This window comes from Lagopus leucura, unplaced genomic scaffold (assembly GCF_019238085.1).
Source record: "Lagopus leucura isolate 7727_CA_CO unplaced genomic scaffold, USGS_WTPT01 Super-Scaffold_100012, whole genome shotgun sequence".
NCBI lineage: Eukaryota > Metazoa > Chordata > Aves > Galliformes > Phasianidae > Lagopus > Lagopus leucura.
The window spans coordinates 17145229-17161427 of NW_024962267.1; the positions used below are offsets into that span (position 1 = coordinate 17145229).

General features: G+C 41.3%; 1 protein-coding gene across 4 annotated transcripts in view; it reads left to right on the forward strand.

The window, feature by feature from the left end:
- CPS1 (carbamoyl-phosphate synthase 1) overlaps positions 1–16199 on the forward strand; it is a 234065-nt gene that overhangs the window by 79596 nt on the left and 138270 nt on the right. For 3 of the 4 annotated variants that reach the window (XR_006179623.1, XM_042874765.1, XM_042874766.1), the window contains 7 exons: positions 1099–1174; positions 3686–3763; positions 4748–4855; positions 6011–6100; positions 7373–7543; positions 10104–10178; positions 13035–13133. Coding sequence is in view for 2 of the 4 variants with exons in the window: in XM_042874765.1 (XP_042730699.1) it covers positions 1099–1174; positions 3686–3763; positions 4748–4855; positions 6011–6100; positions 7373–7543; positions 10104–10178; positions 13035–13133 (697 nt within the window). In the remaining 2 variants the exon portion in view is untranslated. Of the gene's footprint in view, positions 1–1098; positions 1175–3685; positions 3764–4747; positions 4856–6010; positions 6101–7372; positions 7544–10103; positions 10179–12329; positions 12471–13034; positions 13134–16199 lie in introns of those variants that run through there. The other variant, XR_006179624.1, reaches the window with a different exon arrangement.

Sequence of the window (16199 nt, forward strand, 5' to 3'; positions counted from 1 at the left end):
GTTGTTTCCATTTGTGTTCATTTAAGGATAAATCCTTCCCATGTAAGTATTTGGTAATGCAGTGCTTCCAAGGTATTTTGAGCATTTTAAGGTTATAGGAACTTCAGGACAGATTAGGAGAATTTCTGGGAGGTGGAACTGGAGAATATCAAGCTTGAAGAAATAGAAAGAGAAAAGCCCTTGCACAGCGTTCTGTCTGGCCTCTATTTGCAGAACAGCAGCAGGTCCACAGCTAGACTTCATCCTTTGAACACGTATGGCCTTTAATATTTGCTCTTTACCTCTGAAAACTAAATGCGTTTCCTCCCCGGTTATGTGCTCTGTGCACCAGTTCACACCCTCAGTGCTGGAGCTGACATTGATCCACAGATTTAATTGAACTCCATTGATTTACATCAGCTGAACATAGTCCAGTTAAGTAGAAGCATGGAGGTACTTGTGTCTATTTACCTTAGGTTAAAGTGACTGATACAGTGGGGTAGATTCTTCCTCCACTTTTGTCCACAGCCTTTGTGAGCTTGCCCTTCAAACCAAGGATGAAGCTGGGCAGCAGTGGTAGAAGTGAACATTGTTGCATCTTATAAAATAAGTAAAAATAAAAAATCCTTTTTCAAAGAGACCAAATTACTGACTCTCAACCCATGGTCTCCTAAATCCCCTGTCTGATAGTACGGGGAGTTGGATTTCAAAGCAGCTTTCAGATATTACAGCTGTATCTGCTCTGCCCCTCCTGTGAAGTCCAAGAAAGGAGCCAGCTAAGAGCAGCCTGTTTTCACCTTTGTTTACACTGTCACAACACAGTGTGGCCTGTGCATTCCTGGCTTCACCTGTTGCTGAAGAGCAATCAGGCTGTCTGTGAGCACAGTGCTGTGCCCTGAGCTCTGGTGAATGAAATGGAGGTCAGCAAGGTACTTGTGCTGCCTTTCTTTCATCTGAGTGGGGTGAGCACGGGGCTGAAGTCAGGGTCTTGCTTGGCTGGTCCGTCATGTAAAGGTAGCTGGCAGCCCTGTGCTGTGGTGTCTAGTGCTCACAGCTCTCCCTTGCAGTGACAAGGGAAGCTGATTGCTTTTATTTTGTTTTGTGTTTTCATTCCTACAGTGGGTCTGCAATGAATGTAGTATTCAGTGAAGAGGAAATGAAAAAGTTCTTAGTGGAAGCCGCCAGAGTTTCTCAGGTACCAGTCTTTACCCTGCTGCTGCTTTTACGTTTAGTGCCTGCTGTATCTTTTTCTCATGTTCTGTTTTCCATCTGTTTCTGAGGTGCCAGTGAAATTAGAGTTTGACCCCTCAGTTCATTCCCTAAAGGGCAGATCTTGAATGCAGGAGCCTTTGTGAGCTTTTGCTGTGACATTTAACTGTGCAAATAATATACTGAGTTTCTTCTGATACAGAAGCAGGACAGCTGCTTGCTTACTGTTAGGTGGGGTTATTTGAGCTTCAGAGTACGTAAAGCAGAAGATGAAAGATTTTGGTTTTAGAAGTTCTTCAAAAAGTGATTTGGGGATTTCTTTAGTGTCTTTTTCTCTACCAGTGGGAAGGATTTGGGACAGCACATAGAAGTTTAGAAAAGAAAAATCTCAGCAATTCCCCACAGGCCCGAGTGCTTCAGAACATAGCAAACAACTCAAAGCCTGAATTTCTTCTATACTCATCATTGGTGTTATATTCTACGAGGGATGTTTGGAGAGCTGAGAGTGTGGGGGGAGAAAATGAGATTACAGAGCTTGAAATGGTAATATACAGAATCTGGAGTCTGACCTTTCAGCAGTTTGAGTTTGGCCTGTTTTCTTTTGATTCCCTCCCCCCCTTTTTGGTGGTGTTTTTTTTTTTGTTTGTTCGTTTTTTGTTTTTTGAATGATTCCTCTTTGGAACAGTGCTGTAGTGGTTGCTGTAGTTTCTTGCTGTGGCCTAGGAAAGTGAGGTTCTTCAGCTTAAATTGTCACAGCTTGATTGACTTGAATTGGACAATGCAGCTTTTCATTGCTGAGAATCTCAGCCCTGGTACGGAAGGCCCTGTGAGGGGCTGGGGAGCTTGCAGTGTGTGATGCACTCCTTTTGGGTCAGTGTGATGGTCATTTCTGCTGCACCAATACTGTGCTGATGCTGCAGACACAAACAGCTGTACTTCTTGGTCACACAGTGAGTTTTTGGGTGCTCTAGCCCTGATTCTGCGGAGATGATATGTCTGATATAAATCTGAGATGATAGGTCAGAGATAAATCTGCATGCTAAAGTTTTGCTAGTTTAGTCAGGCTGCAAAGGGAAGACTTCTTTCTTCATGCAGTATTTTCGTTTTGCTAACAGCCTTAATATAGCTGAAGCTGAACTAGCAAAAGTCAAAACAACGGAAGTACTGTATTCTTTTAAATTAGGGAGATTTTTAGTCTCATCAGAACTTGATGAGTTGTAATTGATTCTGCAGAATTAGCTGTGAGCATACAGCTGAATATGAGCATCTGTACAGGACAGACTTCATCTTTCTATTACAGAGTCTTTCCTATTTCTGCTTCCCAACAAAGCATCTCCAGATAAAGCGCCTGACCCACGTTCTGTTGTTTTAGCCACTTTGCTGTTATGGTGTTACTCATTATAGCATTTCTGTTGTCAGTAATGTTCAAAACTTCTTGCAAGATTCGTGATAGATTGAAATAAACAAGGTTGTGTGCACATCTAAGATCTCCTTGTGAAAAACTGCAGCACTACAGAAAGTTACAAGACATGAGCCACTAAATTTATGAAACAGCAGAGGCTTTGGCATTGTCCTTGCCTGTGAATTTACCCTTGCACTGATAAATGTAAGGAGTTGTGTCTGGTAACTTTCAGAGTTGCTTTATATTTTTTCAAGAGGAGTCTTTTGAGCATGCCCAGGCTGTCATTTATTCCCTTTTATTCTCTAATAAATAACAGGCAGTTAATAGTGGATGGGACAGTTAAAACGTTGAAACATAAAGCTGGCCTGGAAGAATGTGGATTAGATTTTTAACCATCTGTTGGAGGGATGGCTGGGAGAGGAAAGCATTGGACAAGTGTGTGCTGGCATCCCAGAGGTGGGTGGGAAGAAGAGGGAGGAAAACTGTGCGTACCAGGGAACCTGTTGAGAGTCAAGGGCAGGTTGATCCTGGCCAGCTATAATTAGTGGCAGCTTCTCCCTGGGAGACTTAGGAAACCAGGCAGGGAAATGAGAAAGGAAAGGATTGCTTGCCTAAAATATATGACTTACTGACATGGCAAACAGCAACTCTGCAATGTCATTAAGTATGCCAAGAATCAATTACTCTGAGAAGCAGGATGCCCAGTGAGGTGGCTGCGAGACTCAGAGCAGGGGCACGTTGAAGATGTCAGAGGTAAAGAACATCTTTGGGAGGCGAGATCGTAGGCCACTGCATCTGTGCAAGCATCTTCCTTCTGTCATGGTGTCACCTAAAAGCCCTTGGTATTTTTGCCTGCATATTCTCTGTCATAGTGACACTTCATGGAGAGCTCTGTGGCTTTGGGGAAATCATGTGAAGTTTTCTCCAGTTATTTCTTTGGCAAAGTTCACTTGTCTGTGGAATCAGGATATTAATAGATTGGTGTTGTGAGACTCCGCTTCCAGAGCTTTTCCTGTGATGAATAGCGGAGTACTTGGATGATCCACAAATACTATCAAATAAAAGCTTTCTTATTCTGTCTTGTCACGACGACAGGATCACCCTGTGGTGCTCACTAAATTTATTGAAGATGCCCGCGAGGTGGAAATGGATGCTGTAGCCAAGGCAGGAAGAGTAAGAACTTTTGCTTTCCTTTAATATTAAACTTGTTCTAAGATAGGAGATTTGTGTAAGTGTCTGGTTTTAACAACTTATTATGCAGTGCTGAGAAGAGAGAAACGGGAAAGGGGGGGTTTATCTGAGGTTCAAGAACATCGTGATTGAAAAGCTCAACCTACTTTATTGTGTGCACCTAAATTATTTGTTTACATACTTTTTTTTTTTGGTTCAAGCATTGCTTAGTCACATGAATGAATCCTTTGGAATAAAATTGTTATGGATTTGCAAATCACTGACTTCATAAATGACTTGCATCAGAATTGCTAGATGTGTTATGATATTGCATGTTTTACTGCTACAGCTTCACCTTGCATTTCATCGCTGATCAAATACAGTTTTCACAAGCAATTACAAACTGCTCATTTTACAGAAATGTTCTGTTTTCAGTCTTCATTTTTAACCAGCAGACAAGATCATTTTTTTTTTTGAGTATCAAGATGGTGCACCTTGATGCAGCTTCATTTAGCTTAAACCCTGAGGCTTGAATTTTCCCTTATCGTTTTTCTCTATGATTAAAATTCTGTGAAAGAGTAAGCAAACATATACAAATTTGGGGGAATGGCAAACTTGTGGTCTTCATGGTTAGGAGAGCTGAAAGATCTGGTTTAAAGTCCGATGAGCTCTTAGCTTCCAAATCAAATGTGTTACTGGAAGTCATAGGATCTCCAGGGTGTATTCATTTTACCATTCTCAGTATGCTTAAGCATAGCATGACAGAAACTAACATCATCCTCTTCTTCATATGCCCTGTGTTTGCTTTAGATGTATTCTCCTCCATAATGTGGGAAGATTTCCCTCTTGCACCATCTCTTTTTGCTTTTGGATGCAGCTCTATTCGAGAGCCTGCTGGCCTGTACCTAGCAAAGGGCAGGGAGGCGGGGGTGTACAGTTCATAAGAGAGTGTGATGTGACTAATTACTGTCTCATTATTGCGTGCAGGTTATTGCACATGCTGTTTCGGAGCATGTGGAGGATGCAGGCGTTCATTCTGGAGATGCCACTCTCATGTTACCCACACAGACTATTAGCCAGGGAGCCTTGGAGAAGGTAGGTGTTGTACCTGCACTGAAAAGAGAAAGAAGAATAAGAATTTGTTACAGCTTTTTTCTTGCTTGGGAGAACTTGAAAGAAAAATTCAGGAGAAATCAAATCAATGATGTTTTTTTAAAGGCCAGTGTGATTTGTGCAAATGTAGGATGTCAGTGTGCTCTCTGTGATTCTCTGCTGCATTTATAAGATCATCTGAACTGTGTCGTGTTAATTTAAGCAGTAGAAAGAAGTACACACTTCTAGATTTGTGGGGTTTTTTTGTTTCATTTTTTTAGGATCAACTTCTTTGCAGTAGAGGAGCGTCCTATCCATGTGTGTGCCAGGGTTCACTTTCCACTTCTTCTCCCCAGCCCTTAAATGATTAGATCAGGTGTACAACTTTTTAGCTGCCTGCCTTTTTTGGAAAGGATATCAGAATGAATGAGCCTCACTTAACTTTTACTCTTTTCCCCCTTGAAGAATCAACCCAGTAATATGGAGTTAGTTGTCTACATGCATATTCTAAATGAATATGCAATACTCCATGACGTCATCCTGTGCCCCAATTCCGTTTACAACAATCTGTTTACAGAAATGTTCAAGGCCTTTTTTTCTGAGAGCAGCCATCTTCTGGAGCCGAGCTATTCAAACACTTGCACTGAAGTAGCGTGTAATTTCTTGCCAACCAAGAAATTAGGGCCATAGTTTTCTCCCAGTTTGATCAGGACTATTTCTGCTGACACATCTCCCACTGATTGGATGGGCTTGTTGGTGAGAGACTCTTGGGATGCCTGTAATACCAAGTAGATAATTATCACTACTGTTTATTTCACAAAGAGTTATACAGGCTGCAGTGTGCAGTGTAGAGGTTGTGACAGATAAGACAGGTTTTTATTGTCTTTTCGCCTCACTCCCTTTTTCACATGCACGTGAAACTGTATTTTTACTTCTGCAATCAAATGAAGCCTCAGGCTCTGGGTTACCAGGTAGATTAAACACTGTTTGCTTCTGTAATTTATTTCATTGCCAAAATGAGGGCATATTGGAAAACAGTGCACTAGCAGAGAGATGGAATATTTAAAGGAATCTGCATGTGAGATGATTTATTGATACGGCGCTATTTTGTGGGATTTTTTTTTTTACATATGTGTATATGTCTATTGTTTTTGGTAGATAAAATCTGCTACAAAGAAGATTGCAAATGCCTTTGCCATCTCTGGTCCATTCAACGTGCAGTTCTTGGTGCGAGGCAATAATGTGTTGGTAAGTGCTTTTGTGACTGCCAGGGGAAGTTGTCTCTGCTGGGTATAGTTAAGTGCATGGCTCCTGCAGTCTCTCCCAGTCACAGCAGCTCTGTGGCAGTTACAGCTGTGGATTTCTAACTTGTTTTATCTGATGGCGTGTGGCTGATTGTCCATCAGCAATAGCTTAATTTTACCTTGGGCTTTTGTCCTTCCCAAAATCATCAGTGTTTAGCAGGATGGACAGCACTGAGACCTGTGCCTCATCGTGTGAACTAAATGTCATTGCTTTCAGCTCTCAGATATCCCCTCTGGTCTTTTGCTGTTTGGATTGTTAAAATAAGCCTTCCATGTTACCGGAAAGAAAGCAGGACAATATAAGTGGTAAGGCTGCTAAGATGAGCTGCTGACATGGTTTTCTGAATAGTGTGGTCTTAATAGCTATCGGTAACAGAAGTATGGCAGATGTCTGAGCCTTTAGGGATGACAGTTGCTAGTGGAGAAAGATCAGAGGAACGAGAGCAGAGTATGACTGAGGAAGCAGTGAATGGGTGGAAATCATGACACGGTATGGAAGAGATGTTATTGGTACATGATGCTGTTTGGGCTGTTTGTTGAAGAAAACATACTTAACTGTTTCTCACCTTTCTTTTATTTCACACATTTATTCAGAAACTGTACAGAGGAATAGGACAGCCTTCCTTGCTTTCCTTCAGCCTTTTTTCTGGATTAAACCTTTTTCCTTCTGTCTTAACTTACCTATTCTTGCCCTGCCTTGCTGCCCCTTCGTTCTCATTTAAAACACTTGGTTTCTTGCTAATGCATTTTGTGCCCTGCTTCTCAGGAAGATGCAGAACTCCTGTTTTTTGCCTGGGTCACTGAATGCCTTCCAAATGAAGACAAGGAAAGTCTAGCTGGGCATTCAGGAAGTGCCATTACCATGAAAAAGGAACAGTGAGGACTTCTAAAGCTTGTACTTAATGCTTCTGCAGAAATTCTTCTGCTGCATGTGCATTAATTTAGGGTATAGTATAAAACCATTTCCAGAGTGATCTATGGACAATGGAGCTCAAACTCAGCTGCAGAACATTGGAATCTTGGTATCTCTAATTGCCCACTTCCCATCCCTCATTGCTCTTTGTATCATTGAACAAAGTTTCTGTGCCTCTGAATTGGCAATCTGAAGACCGTCTCTGTCAAGAGGAGTAAGGACTGATTTCCATAGACATGAATTAATCTATTTCCTTGTGGCACAGCACCTGACTGTGGTATTTCTCCTTCATAATCCCATCAGGTAATAGAGTGCAACTTGCGGGCTTCACGCTCCTTCCCTTTTGTATCCAAGACTCTGGGTGTGGACTTCATTGATGTGGCCACAAAAGTGATGATCGGAAAAGAGGTTAATGAATCATCCCTGCCAACACTGGAGCATCCCATTATTCCATCCAAATACATTGGGATTAAGGTATGGATTCAAAAAGAGCACAACAGAGCCAGCACTTAGCATGTTAATAGACATCAATGAGTACATCGATGCCCGGAGAACAATTTACATATTGGCCAAATAGACCCTTTCCAGTTTCTTTTATGGTAATGTGTGTTGGGAATTTTAGAGACATCAAAGGAAAATTATCCAGTGCTAAACAACATCCATCTCTCTTTTTTCCTTGTATTTAACCTGTTTTGAATTATGATTCCAAACTGTGAGGGATATGCACTTGAAGAACTGAATACTGAAGTTTGAGCCTTTTTGTAATGCTATCTGATTTATGTGTGGACATGTACAGATTTGTGTTTTGAGTGTCCCTGAATTTTATCTTCATGGACTGGGACATGGGCCATCTTGAATGCATGGAACCTCTTTTGTGTGTAAAGTTAAACCAGTTAAAGGAGGGTTAAAGTCTTGGATTCGTTGATTTCAGTGGGGTCAAGATGTTCTTTTTCAGAATCACTAGATTTATACAGCACTCAAGATACCAAAATGAGCTCTAAATGTTTTGAATACTTGGTAGAAGAAAAAAAAATTGAAGGTCTTAATCATAAAAATCTAGAGCAGCAGTGCAAGGATATGACTGATAATGAGAATTGCTTGTACAGGAACTTTCAAGCTTTAATAGCTTCCATATTAAGTGAGAACTGAAAGAAAATAGCTAACATCTTTCTGCTGACAAAGTCTTCAGTCTGGAAGCAACCTGACGCTTTCTTTTGATACCACAGATGAATGTTTTTCTGAAAGTCTAGTCTGAAAGGTTTTTGCTATTATTTTTGAGTGTCGTTTATTTGTATAAACTTCTGTTATTTAAACTCAGGGTTTGTGGTGTTGTTTGTTGTTAGCTAAACAGTCCAGAGTTTCATCTCTCCTGGGAATGTGGGCTACAGAGGGGAAAACCCAGCTATTTTCTTGAAAATTTTGCTACAAAGCCTTTTGTGCTGCTTGTGTTCTGCACGGATTTGTCAGCTGCAAAACCCTGCTAAGGCATTTGGAAATGCTGAACTTGGAAAAGCATTCCTGTTAAACCTGGTTCTCATTATTTGAGCACCGTATTTTCTGTCCTCTTATGGTTTTATTAGTAGAAACATTTGCATGGAAATGGGATTTTGTTTCTCCAGCAGTTCTGAAGTACTCCAGAAAGAGAATATGAAATTGTTTTCTTTCTCAACGTAGCTTCTCCTCTGTGAATTTGGAGTCCCATCAATTCAGTTTTTGTGACTAAAATATTGTCTTGCCTTGTTTCTTTTCAGAGTGAAACATGTTCATCCTGACCAAGATTAAATCATGGGTATAGCATGACTGGCTAAGTTTTTACATAAGATTTATCTGCAGTACCAGACAGAGTCTGTTCCTTCAGATTGATTTTCACGTTGATGGCAGACAAAAGTTAGGGGGCTGGTTGGAAGACTTTTCTTTTTGTTACCTTCCAAGACATGCATTAAAAATAACCCACCTTGACTGTCAGATCTCTGTCAGATCTCAGCGTGAGACTGGAGTGTTGGCTACTGTAAAAAATTTTCTCTTACAGAGGAAGCAAAACTGATCCAAAAGTCACCAAGACAGATGGCATCCACTGAGAAACCTCTCGCAGAGAAATTCTGCTGTCACATTTTAGTTGGTCATTGTTAGGTGCCATGAAACAGCATCCATCTTGCCTGCAGTATTACCTCTAGGACCTCCAAGCATAGAATTACATCTTTGGATTCTAAACCAGAATCTTCTCTAAGCAGCAATGGTGCTGTCTTTATGTAAATGCCTGTAGTGGTTTAAAGATAATTAAAATAACTTCTAAGAATTCATTAATTAGTAGGCAGCTATATTGGAATGTTTGCTATATGTAGTCATGGGCTCTTTACCAGAGATTTATTTTGTTTTGTTTTATTCATTTTTTCTTTAATGAAGTAAAACAAGAGAACTTAGAGGCTAATGATACTACTATGTCCTAACTCCCCAGAATAGTAATGAAGATAATCAGCAGTTTTAATTCACCCAAGTGAAGGTTAAACAAAAATTAGTGGTGTGTATTTTTGAGGGAGAAGGGGAAAAAGAATCTGAAAATGATTTGCCAAGTTTCACTGCTTTGTGCCAATGGGGCTGTGCTCCTGTGCAATTGTTTCATCTTGCGAATGAGGAATTTCTGCTGCTGAAATGTTTGCTCAGAAAACTGGCTGGCTTTAGATAGCATCTCTCCTTGTTTCATGAATTAAACACTTTGCAGACTTTCTGTTTTAAAAAGTCTTAAAAATGATAGGGGCTACCACAGATTAGAAATCTGCTGCCAAGATACGAACAAGATAGCAAGAGCTAAGAGGATGATTTAGTGGTGAAATAGGTGCTTATTTGTTCCAGTCCATCACCAGGATGCTGGGGATGCCTGTTTGCCAAATATTTCTTTGCTTATCAGCCTTGACCAGTGCTTCCTGTGGATTAATTCATGTCTATCTCTTCCTGTAGCTTTAAGTGTAACTGGAGTTTTGCAGTAATGTATTAAATATTCATTCTCCTTTTCACCCCACCCTCTTTATCTCACAAGGCCCCAATGTTTTCCTGGTCCCGGTTGAGAGATGCCGATCCTGTTCTCCGATGTGAAATGGCCTCTACTGGGGAGGTATCTTATGTTGTTGGTTTTTTTTTAATTATTACCTGAGCAAACCACCTTTAACCATGAATCTGTGGAAGTAATCTGTCTGTGTCGTGATGGCATCTGTATCCTTGACAATTGAAAACATCTTTCTTATCTGTGAGAACACATTGTCCTGGAACACCTGATTGATTCAGCCACTGGATGTCCCTCTTTACCTGCATGTGGGCTCTGCGTTGGTCCTGCTTGGTGTGACAGCCTGAAATGAGTTTGTCCATGAGCTGTTGGGTTCTGGGAGGTTCTCGATGCGTCAGTCCATTTTATGAATCACCAGCTTCCTGACAGATGAGCACGTACAGCCTGCAAAAGCCCCGACTGGTGCACACCAGGATAGCAATAGCAGGATTCCAGGTCTTGGAACGTGCTTGTTACTTACAGGCAACAAATACATGTGGCGATATGTCTGTTGTTGCCTGGTAACCATCAAAGCATGTCCCAAGGTGCAAAAAGGCGAGAAACGCGATGACTGCAGTATTGGCTGTCAGCAGGACGAGGGAGAGACGGAGCTGCTTTGCACACAGCAGGGCTGTGAGCACTTCTGGAGTGTATCTGAGAAAGCATGCCATGCTGTAAAGGAACAAAGCCGTTCCTCTTCGTGAGCAGGCTTAGCGCTGATGGGAGCCCTTCCCTTCAATGGCTGTGCTTCTCTAGACATTGTTTGTAGAAGTACTGCACGCGCAGAACAAAGAGGCTTGTTGGAGTTCTTGCTGATCTGTCAATAGCTTCTGTATATAAATCCAAGCTATCTTTAAACTTGCTTGCTCTGCTACTTCTAGAAGAGATACGGCAGCTAGAGACTTATTCCAGTCTGGAATGGCAACTTGGGAAGTGATTAAATTGTGAGGAAATTACATTAGGCTTGACTCTGCTCCATCACAGCTAGGCATGTGGCGGAGCTCGCACTGCCTCATTTGATATGAGCTCTTCTATATCTTCTTGTACTTTTTTCTTTAGAGAAGACCTATCATTTTAGTAAGAAAAATCATAAGACCCAAATACGTGGGTAAAACAACCTTAGCTCTCTTACATCTCTACAGGATTACTTTATTTCACTCTTTTTAATGCATGGAAAATCAGTATTGGAGAAGATTTCCTGCCAGTATAGGTTAATGCACAGAAAAAAGCCCAGAAACTTCCTTATTTTTGGAACAAAACTGACTACACAGAGAACATTTCTGCTACGTGCCCTCCAAAAAAACAAAGGAATAAAAAGTGTACCTAAGGGCAAGAATTATCTTTCTGAGCTTTATATGGAGTCAGAGATTACCTTGGTCATAAGGGAGGGACTATTAACTTTTATGAGTTGGAAAGATCCATATTCACAAATGCCATAAAATGTGACAGTTATGAAGGTCTTTCTTACGAGTGAAGTAAGGATTATAACTCTCCTCGGGTAAAATGCTCAATTATTCCTCAAAGACATTTTCAACATACAGGGCTTGATTTGGGCTTGAATTTGTCACATCTGACAGAGCTGCATTTACTGGGAGTCTGTTCCCACAATACTAGCAGACATGGTGCTGAAGGTTCCTTCAGGTACTGGGGGTGATTCAATCACACTGCAGTGGGAAGCTTCCCCTGGCAGGGTGGAAGTTCCTGGCCAAGCCTACAGGGTAGGGCTATCCATCACCTAAAAAGTCAGGGATGTGCATCTCTTCTCAGAAGAACTACACTGCTGAGCAGACTGAAGGCTCGAGGATGAGTTCTTGAAGAAAAGCTGAGCAACAAGTTGTCATGATTTATTTCTCCAGTCCCCAGTGGGATTTTTGTTTGTGCAGGTTTTTTGTTTGTTTGTTTATTATTATTATTTTTCCACTTTAGAAATTCTGGCAAATCATAGTTTGTTCTTCTTCCATGAAATATTGCTTTCTGCTCACCATGGAAATGGTCAGACCATGAACATGCTCAGTCTCTGGGAAGGACCAGGAGAGGAAGATAAGAGGGCAATCCTCAATCAGTATAAGTGTGTAGATTTGTTATTTCAAAGATAAAAACCTGTTGCTGCTTCTGACAGTTTTTCAACAAGTCTGGTGTGGAGTCAGCCAGAAAAAGCAAGGGCTGTCCAGTTGTTTCTTTGCAAACTTTGACAAAAGCTCCTACGTTCCTTTTTATCATCAGAATTCCACATTTGGATAAGGAACACAGTTTGGTTCTTGAAGAATGTCATTGTCATCTGACAGTCTGTAAGCAGCTGAGATGGACAAGCAGCTCTGAGTGATGGAGAACTGCTACATGATTTTTAATATCAAGATCTGATTTGTATGAAATAAGTTCTTATGAATTGGCATGATTATTTTCTTGCTTTCTTAAGTACATTTTGCTAGAATTCCATGCATCTGTGTAACTAATGGAAAAGCATGTGGTTTTTCATCAGCAGAAGCATGTGACAGCACAGGTGCAGTCAGCACAGTTTGCTGTGTCCACACACACAAGCAGACCTGCATGCAGAACACTCACGGTTATTTAAGCATTGCATAATGTTAAACGTTTTGCAGTGCACTTACAAACATTACAGCAGAAGCTGTGTGCAACATTCACATAACTGAGCAAAATCAATTGCTGTTATTCCTTGGTGTGCTGTTTGAAACTAAAGCATTGCCTATTCCTTCGTTATTGCTTCATTAAAATTGTGAGATTTGCCTGCAGTGATTTTCTGATTTATTTTTCCTGTGACTGCAGACTCCATGCAAAAGCAGTCTGATTCTGCATGAAGAAGTCAAAAGAACATATTTAAATATTTTATTCCTGTTTACTTTTAAAACGGCGTTCTTGGGTTGTTTTTGTCTTGTCCCTTCATGCTGCCTTCTTTGTGCCTTTTCCTAGGTTGCGTGCTTTGGGGAAGATGTATATTCTGCCTTCCAGAAAGCTATGCTTGCCACTGGATTTACATTTCCTAAGCAAGGAATTTTGATTGGAATCCAGGTAAGTCCTAAAAATCCAAGCTGAAGAAAGACTGACACGGAGGAAGTCAGTAATCCTTGCCTTTTTTCATTCACATCTTTATGGCTTAAATATATTTCTTTGCAATCCAGCTGTAAGAACTATGAAATAGAAAGTTACAAACACAATGGAGAGGTCCTTACTGGAGCTGGTACAGTGCTTTTACCTCTGGATCCTGGTTATTTTACAGGGAGCTGCAGAAATTTGCTGAGGGATTGTTACAAGCTTAGGGCTGGAATAAGAGAGTTAGAAACCACCTTGCTGCAGAGATTAGTGCCTTTAGATGACAGATGTGGTCAATTCATTGAAACCAATTCCTTCCTCCATGCAAGACAGTGAGACATTTTTTCACACCACTAAGCTGGACAAGATTTAATTCCAGGCAGAGCTGTAGTGTCACCCAAGCACGTGAGAAGCGTGCTGCCGTTAAGGCATTTTGTGGCTGTAACACTTTCAAGCCATAGACCTATGCCAGGTACAGCAGTATCACATGCCTTTCCACACTGGAGTCACAATGGGAGTATACTTGAGTGGAGGTGTGAAAGGTATGTTGGGCTCTCTGAGCCAGCAGGGGATGTAAGGAAGTGTGTGAAAAGATTCCAGGAAGGAATAGAACTTCTCTATCACAGATCACAACTTCAGTTGTTTGTTGTTGCTTTTTTTTTTTTTTAAATATGTATGTTTACACACAAACGTATGCATGGATTGAAACTTCTTCCAAGTTATGTCAAATTAGCAGGAAGGTCATTGCTTGCTGCCTAGTTTAAAACTTCTGTAGGAGAATCTGGGCAGTTGTATCTAATCACTGCAGTACTAAGAAAAAGAATAGGGGAACATAAACAAGAAGAGTCCAGTGTCCAAACTTAGGAGCAGTCCAAAATTTTTTGCCTGGAGGAGTTGAAAGAAAACTGGCAGTAGAGAGTAATTTTTGCAATAGAAAGCATTTATGTAGCTTGTGTGTCACTATCTATTAAACAGAGCCCAGTGTTCTTGGTACCAAGGTTTAAGAAGAACAAGAAAAAGAAGGGAAAGCAACCCCAGAAGCTCAAAAACCCAACACTTCTAGAAGTAACAAGATTTTGTCCTTTTTAATAAGTGGTTTACAGTTCCTTTTTTTACGAAAGAATCTGATACCAATTGCTCAAAGGTCTCTCTTCTTGGCACATTTCTTACATAATTAAACTCCGAATCAAGAAGAGTGAAGTTAATGCTGACTACTGCTGCACCCTTACCACTCTGCAGTTTGTTACCTACTTGCTTTTCCGTGGTTTGTTTCAAAATCTGCCAATTCTGCAGGCAGAAAGAAGCAACACCTTCTGAGAAGGTTGGAATCCTGACCTAGCCTTGACGCATGAACTCTGGGTGGCTTCCATGAGTAAGGCTGGAGAAAAGGGGACCTTCCTCCCCATACCACTTGCATGCGTTGGGCGATGACCACTAATCCTTCAAATCTCTCCAACTCGAGGTCTCATAGCTCCCGTTGGTGAAGGAGGCAGTGTGCCCTCCAACGGGAAATGAAGGCTCAGAGAGATGAATACTAAGGCACCTCTCTCCACAACTGTGCAATATTAAAAACTGAATTTCTGTGTGGGCTGATGAGGTGGAGGCCCTACTTTCATGTTGCAGTTGCTGTATTTTCTCGGCAGTGAATGGTCAACTGAAAATTTCCCTTTCTGGAAGAGGTTTAAAGCATTGAGGTTTTACAGCATGATGCACCTTTTTGTCATTGATATTAATCATGATTAATTCCAGTTTGAGGTTGGAAGAGGCTGAAATGTTCAACTCTGATCAGTTTGTGAGTTGGGTCCAGTGGCTGTGCTGCAATCCACAGGCCAAGCAGGCCCCAGTATGAACCCAACCTTTCCAAGAGCCTTCCTCGGTGGTATGCTGCTTTTGCAGCTCCTATGGTAATCCTATGCCAGCAGCCACTCCAAAATGTTGCTGGTAGTGTAATCCTCCTCAAAGTTGATCAGGCGTGCTCTGCTTCCTGCCTGCTGGACAGCACAAGGGGGGTTGGGCAGTCAGCGTGGACCAGAAGCCCTCTGGTTGTCCCATGGTTGTGAGCACTGCTAACACAGCCAAGGCCAAGGTTCCCCGGCATCTTAAAGGTTTATTGCCCTCCCAGGTTAAAGGGATCATGGCTGTCTTGTTAGAAAAAGGAGTCTCTGCCAGTTTATGCAAGCTGATAAGCTGACCTCTATTCTTTTCACCATTTGGAGAAATCCATGATGCTGAAACCCTGACTCTGCCATTAAATAATTTATATTTTATGCAAGAGGAGTTGAAAATCTCTTTTTATTTTCTTTCCTGATTGGGCTATTCAGTGATATCTCTGGGAGGGTGTGCATCTGTCTTGCATCTGTGCTGGTGACCACGAGATGCGGAAAACACTAATGGAGTATTTTATTTTTAAATCCCAGCTCTCTGTCTGTTGTTTCAAGGTAACCTTCTCCCTTGATTCCCTGTATGTGGAAAGTTTTGCAGGCTCCACAGTGCATTTGGATACAGAATTCAAGATGAGTCCAGGAGATGGGCTGGTTTCATTTTGTGCCTGCTCTCAGTGAGATCTGGTGGAGCGGTAGTGAAAGAACTGGGGATGCAGCCCTTTACAAATAGCAAGGCATACCAGCAAACGTGAGAGAGATTATAAGAAATAGAACTTTTGCTGTAACAGAAAGAGAATACAATTCTCCTGCAGTAAATATCTTCCACTAAATAAATCTGCTTGTACTTTTCACCTTTAGTAACTAATGGTTTCTTACACAAGTTCTTTCAGTCAGCTTGTAAATCTGAGTCTGCTTGGATGCAAGCTGACAGCTGTAATTTCTTTTCATGGAGAGGCTGTTTTATGTGTCACAAGTGTTCAGTACATGTTTGATAGAAGTTTATAATGCTGTTGTGAAAGTCAGGCCCCCTGACCAGAAGGCAGAACGGTTTTTCTCCGACTGGGAAGCTGCCAACCCTGTCACATTGTATATTTATATTTTCCAGTTAGTGTAAGAGCAGAATGGCTTCAGAATGAGGTTCTTTTGGGAAAGCAAACAAACA